The sequence below is a fragment of the Chiloscyllium punctatum genome, chromosome 24, assembly GCF_047496795.1.
Source record: "Chiloscyllium punctatum isolate Juve2018m chromosome 24, sChiPun1.3, whole genome shotgun sequence".
Lineage (NCBI taxonomy): Eukaryota > Metazoa > Chordata > Chondrichthyes > Orectolobiformes > Hemiscylliidae > Chiloscyllium > Chiloscyllium punctatum.
In genome coordinates, this window is record NC_092762.1 from 79,355,688 (window position 1) to 79,362,378 (window position 6,691).

Sequence of the window (6,691 nt, forward strand, 5' to 3'; positions counted from 1 at the left end):
CCCATCCCCCCCCCTCGTCCTCGCTCCTCCCCACCCCCCAGTCCCCCCCTCGCCTCTCCTCCCCCCCCCCATCCCCCCTCCCTCTCCTCCCCCCCCCATCCCCCCTCTCCCTCCCTCCCCCCCATCCCCCCCCTCCCTCTCCTCCCCCCCCCATCCCCCCCTCTCCTCTCCTCCCCCCCCATCCCCCCCTCTCCCTCTCCTTCCCTCCCCCCCCCATCCCCCCCCTCCCTCCTCTCCTCCCCCCCCACTCCCCCCCTCCTCCTCTCCTCCCCCCCCATCCCCCCTCTCCCTCTCCTTCCCTCCCCCCCCCCTCCTCCTTCCCTCTCCTCCCCCCCCCCCTCTCCCCTCCCCCCCCCCTCTCCCCTCCCTCTCCTCCCCCCCCCTCTCCCCTCCCCCCCCCTCTCCCCTCCCCCCCCCTCTCCCCTCCCTCTCCCCTCCCCCCCCCTCTCCCTCCCCCCCCCTCTCCCCTCCCCCCCCCTCTCCCCTCCTCCCCTCCTCCTCCCCCTCTCCCCTCCCCCCCCCTCTCCCCTCCCCCCCCCTCTCCCCTCCCCCCCCCTCTCCCCTCCCCCCCCCTCTCTCTCTCCTCCCCCCCCTCTCTCTCTCCTCCCCCCCTCTCTCTCCTCCCCTCTCTCTCCTCCCCCTCCCCCCCCCCCCTCTCTCTCTCCTCCCCCCCATCCCCCCCCCGGTACCTGATGCTCCTGATGATGAAGTAAACCACTCCGAGGCCGCTGATGCCGAGCAGCACCCAGACGGCCCGCTGGATCACCGACCTGTCGGGGGTACACGGCCTGGCGGCGGGGGGGCGGCGTCGTGCTGCTGCTGTTGGCCGCGTCCGTCCGCGGCGCCGCGCTCCCGCCAAGGCCCTGAGCGGCCACCGACAGCCCGAGGGCCACAGCCAGGAGCAGCGACACCGAGCTCGAACCGACGCCGAGCTTCATCCTGCGGGAACCTTCCGTCCAGCTCCTCCGGTTCCTGTTTCCTAACGCGGGGAGGGAACCTGCTAAGTGTGACACCGAGACCATGGGGCAGGTGCTACACCCAAACCCGTCCGGGCAACAACAGGCAGCCAGTGCACTGCAGCCTAAAAACAGAGCCAAACTTTTTATCAATTAGATTGATAGATTAACAACATTTTAAATCAATCTGAACAATTCTTCGATATTAAATAAGTACAACTCTGAATGTTTGCACAGCCAATCTAATTCTTTTTGATTTGTCCAGATATTCACAGTTGTATTTATTGAAAATTTCAAGGTTGTTCAAATTGATCTTTTCTAAAAATCAAAACCGTTGCTCCACAGCTTGACTTTTACCAAACTTTTAGGGAAGATTCTTGCGTTTTAATGATAATTGGTAGTTTTTACAAATAATGGAATAAACCGATAAATTAAAACATTGTTGTGATTTTTAACTCTCTGACTCATAGAGATGTACTGTACAGAAACACTCTTTGGTCCAATTCGTCCATGCCAACCAAATATTCTAAATTAATCTAGTCCCATTTGCCAGCATTTGCCCCATATCCATCTAAACCCTTCCTATTCATATACCCATCCAGATGGTCTTTTAAATGTTGTTCCAGCCTTCACCACTTCCTCTGGCAGCTTATTCCATACACGCATCACCCCCTGCATGAAAAAGTTGCCACTTCGGCTCCCTTTTAAATTATTCACCTCTCACCCTAAACCTATGCCCTCTCATGCTGGACTCCCCCACCCCCGGGGAAAAGATATTTGTCCTATCCATGCCTTCATCAACTTGTCTGATCTAATAATTCATATTAGCAACCAAATTCTCCTTATACTGACCTCATACACAACCCAGATATCAATTGATCTGATGAAGAGTCACTGGACTTAAAACATTAATTCTGCTTTCTTCCCACAGACGCTACCAGACGAGCTGAGTTACACTCGCAATTTCTGTATTTGTTTCTTTGTTTTATTTACTTGATTTGTCAAGTGTGGACAGCGTTAGAATAATTTGATAAGATTGAATGTAAGCTACATTGAATCTTAAACCAAAATAGAATAGAGTTTTGAATTCTCTCTTTTACAGTCTCAAAGATTAGCCCACTTTGACAGATCTTGCAAATAAATCAGAGTTTTATAAAGCCAAAGCATGACCCCCCCCCCCCCCCCCATCTCTGAGCCAGAAGACACAGGTTCAAGTCCCACCTAGTTCACAGCTATGAACAAGTTGATAAGCAAAATAAAAACCATTCGAGCCAGGAGGCCTATGTTAAAGTCCCACATGACCTTGATATATGTCAGTTTGATTAGAAAATATCACAAAAAGAAAGATTTTCTGGTCATTATCATATAGCTGCTGTGGAAGCTTCCCATACACAAATGTACAGGTATTTTTCATACATTATAACACCTAAAAAGCATTTCATTGGCTGTCAAGAGGATATGGAAGGTGCTATATAAGTATTTCTTTCTTAGAAACATATAGTTGTGATAATTTTGTGAAATACGAAGCAGAAGACAAATCTGTTTATCACTGACTATGTTGTGCTGTATGTTTTGCTCCATTTGTATCTCTTCTTGATCATTTTTCTGATGTGAATAAAACCCTGATTTAGATTAGATTCCCTACAGTGTGGAAACAGGCCTTTTGACCCAACCAGTCCATACCGACCCTCCAAACAGTAACTCACCCAGATCCATTTCCCTCTGACTAATGCACCTAACACTATGGGCAATTTAGCATGACCAATTCACCTGACCTGCACATCTTTGGACTGTGGGAGGAAACCGGAGCACCCGGAGGAAACCCACACAGACAGAGGGAGAACATGCAAACTCCACACAGACAGTCACCCGAGGCTGGAATTGAACCTGGGACCCTGGAGCTGTGAGGCAGCAGTGCTAACCACTGAGCCACCGTGCCGCCCCTAGCTTTGCATTCCTGTGTACTTATTCTGATGGGGCACTCCATCTAATACAAGCTAGGAACTTTGTCCTGATCTAACCCTCACTCATCATAATCTTCCTGCCTGGTCTGAAAATTAAGGTTGGTAGGTAACTGTTTTTTGTTGTATAGAATCCCTACAGTGTGGAAGCAGGCCACTCAGCCCATCAACATCACACCGACCCTCTGAAGACCAACCTCCCTACTCCTTTAACCCTGCATTTTCCATGGCTAACCTACACATCCCTGAACACCACAGGCAATTTAGCATGGTCAATCCACCTAACCTGCAAATCTTTGGAGTATGGGAGGTAACCCATACAGACACAGGGAGAATGTGCAAACTCCACACAGACAGTGACGGAATTGAACCCAAGTCCCTGGTGCTGTGAAGCAGCAGTGCTAACCGGTGTGCCACCCCATATCTCCATGTCAGTGATGGTTCAACCAGTCAGCACTCTCTTTTCATGCTGTGTAAAATGGGTTACCTTGGTCCAAGTCTGACAAGCTTAGGATGAAAAGTTTCAACTACTTATCTCCTTTTAGCAACCCTGATCTGTTTGCAGAGACTGAGCTATAAACCACCAGTGGATAAACAGACTTTGGAGTTTATATTTAGGGTGTAGTTATTTCCTGCTGCTTTAGCCTGTAATTACCTAGCCTGGATGGAAAAAAGAACCTGGCGTTTTAAAACCCTTTCACATTCACAGAGCTTTCTTAATTTTAACACTGCTGGAGTCAGTCCCTTTGCACTCATGCTAAAAGACTAGGCTAATACACAACCAGTTAATCCATCTTTGTTATTAAATCAGGAATGTCTTTCAGAGTAACAACTGCCTTTCTTCAATAGGCACCACACTGTGGCTTTACATCAGCAGTAAAAAATCTCATGCACAAGATGGCTTCCTACAGTAATGCAGCACTCTCTCGATGCTGCACTGAGATGTCAGTCTAGATATTGTTCAGTTCTCAGGGTGGCAGTAGCCTATCATCGACTGACTCAACAGGGAAACTGGTTGCAGATTTGGATTGCAGTCTGTGATGGGTTGGCTGATATAAGCTGAGGCAGCAATAAGAATTCTAGAGCCATTGCACTTCAGAGGGTCTGAACAAACCAGGGTCTGAACATTCCCTTCTCCTGATTGTTATACAACTGCATTTATTGTTGCAGTGCAGAAAGAGGCCATTTGGCCTATTGTATCTGAACTGGCTCTCCAAAGCAGTAGCTCACCTGTGCTAAACTCCCGCCTTCTCCCTATAACCTGGCATGTTGTTGTTTTTTCAAATGACTACCCGAGTGGCCAGAAAGTGAGAGTGTTGAAAGGGTTGGAGCAAAAAAAACATTTGAAGGATCATACTCTGGGGATTGAATGTGGCCTATTCCTCACCATCCTCTTACGAAACCTTTTTATTCGAATGCTAGGAATACTGATGTTGTCATCTTCAGTCCCACCACAAAGTCTGTTTCTCAACAATTGACTCCTTTTCCTCACCACTGTCTGAGGCTGAACCAGTCTGTCTGCAATCAAATAATCATTTTTAAGCCTGACATTGTTCATGCTTCCTGTTTCCAGTTCTGTCCAACTTCACCTCAATCATAAGCCACCCGTTGCTGAAACTCATTCATTGCTTTTATTGAGCTGGCTATTGCAATGTTCCCCTCAGCAATCACTCTACTCTCCAGAAACTCAGGCTAATCTGGAATAATGCCATAAATCTGAAACCTTTATACCCTCAGGTTGCGTGTGATGATACAGTGATGATATCATGGGCACATCTCTACATGCAAACTGAGATATTAACCATGAAATATATTATATATTAAAGCAAATTATTCCTTGGATGCTTTGATTAAATCTGCTTCTAAGAACATACAAGAAATAGGAGCATTAGTAGACCACGTGGCCCATTGAGTCTGTTCCATCTTTCAATATGATCATGGCTGATACTGGGCTTCAAACCACTATCCTACTCACATCTGATACTCCCTGGAGCATCAGAGGGTGAGGGGTGACCTTATAAAATGATAAGGGGCATGGATAGTGTATAGCCAAGGTCTTTATCCCAATGTTTAGAGGGATTTGTGTCAAATGCTGGCAAATGGGACTGCATTAATTTAGGATACCTGCTTGGCGTGGACGAGTTAGACTAGAGGGTCTATTTCTGTGCTGTACGACTCTGTGAGTCTATTCCCACTCTCGGGAGCGCATTCCAGATCCTGACATTTTCTGCATGAAGAGATTTTCCCTCACATCTCCATTGCTGCTGTTTCCAATTATTCCAAATCTGTGCTATCACATTCATATCCTTTTGTGGATGAGGGCAACTTCTCCCAACCTACTTGCTTCGGATCCCCTGATGGCTTTGAACACCTTTAACAAACCTCCTCTCAACTTTAGTGTCTCAAAGGAAAACAAAGAGTCATTTAATTTTGGGCTCAGTGCTGGGAGGGAGGTGGTTCATTCAGAATATTCACACCCAATGACCCACTTCAATAATAATAGTAATAATAATAGTCATCTATTGTTATATGTATTTATGAAAATTCAGTAAAATCTGTATAAGTCACCATAAGCCAGCGCCACTTTAGAGTCATAGAGTATAGAGATATACAGCGTGGAAACAGACCCTTTGGTCCAATCATCCATGCCAACCAGATATCCTAAATTAATCTACTCCCATTTGCCAGGACTTGGCCCATATCCCTCTGAACCCTTCCTATTCATATACCCACACAGATGCCTTTTAAATGTTGTAATTTTATCAGCTTTCACCACTTCCTCTGGCAGCTCATTCCATACATGCACCACCCTCGACTTGAAAACATTGCCCCTTAGGTCCCTTTTAAATTTTTCCCGTCTCCCTTTAAATCTATGCCTTCTAGTTTTGGACTCCCCCTACTCTGGGGATGAGACTTTGGCCATTCACCCTCTCCATGTCCCTCATGATTTTATAAACCTCTATAAGGTCAACCCTCAACTTCCGATGCTCCAGGGAAAACAGCCCCAGCCTATTCAGCCTCTCCTTATAGATCAAACCCTCCAACCTTGGCAATATCCTTATAAGTCTTTTCTGTACCCTTTCAAGTTTCACAACATCTTAATTATGTAAATCATTATAAGAAATAAATCTTATAGCATGGTGTCTTTCTTGCTCAGCCTCCTCATAAAGTGGTTGTCCAGCATGTCTTTTCTTGGCTAGAGTGGGAAGCATGAGACAGGACATCCTAGTTGTGTTCGCTGTTCAGTCACTGCACTCCTCAACCTCGGATGGATTTAGAACAGGCTGGTTGAGATCAAATTCGCTGCCTTTATCCCACGGTTGAGGAGTTGAAACACAGTCTTGCACTCAGGAGAGTGCACTTTCAAACAGTGCAGCAAAGATATAGTTTTTAAGGTGATACTGTGAAAAGAGATAATGTTTGAGAACAACAACAAAATTGGATTTAAATAACATCTTTAATGCAGCAAAGCATCCAACGACACTTCAAGGTCCCAATTATTGAACAAAATATGGCACCCAGTCTCATGAGGAGATTGAAGATCAGAAGACCAAAAGCAATCAGTCAAGGAGGTAGGTTTTTGAAAATATTCAACAAGAGGAAAATAGGGCAGAGATAAATAGGTGCCAGGCAGGAATTCCAATGTTAGGGCATAAGCAGCTGAAGGCGCTATCATTGGTGGAGCACTTAAATCAGGGACAGTCAACAAGCTGGAATTGGATGAGTTATCACGAAGGACTGTGGGCAGGAGGAGATTATACAGAAAGGGGGTGG

General features: G+C 46.6%; 1 protein-coding gene across 1 annotated transcript in view; it reads right to left on the reverse strand.

Annotated features, from left to right (window-relative positions):
* The window catches only part of LOC140494728 (protein FAM174C-like), a 17,790-nt gene extending 16,779 nt beyond the window's left edge, over positions 1–1,011 (reverse strand). The window contains 2 exon segments of the mRNA XM_072594269.1: positions 690–778; positions 780–1,011. Of these exon segments, the coding sequence (XP_072450370.1) occupies positions 690–778; positions 780–938 (248 nt within the window). The 5' untranslated portion in view covers positions 939–1,011.
* Positions 1,012–6,691: the final 5,680 nt, after the last annotated feature.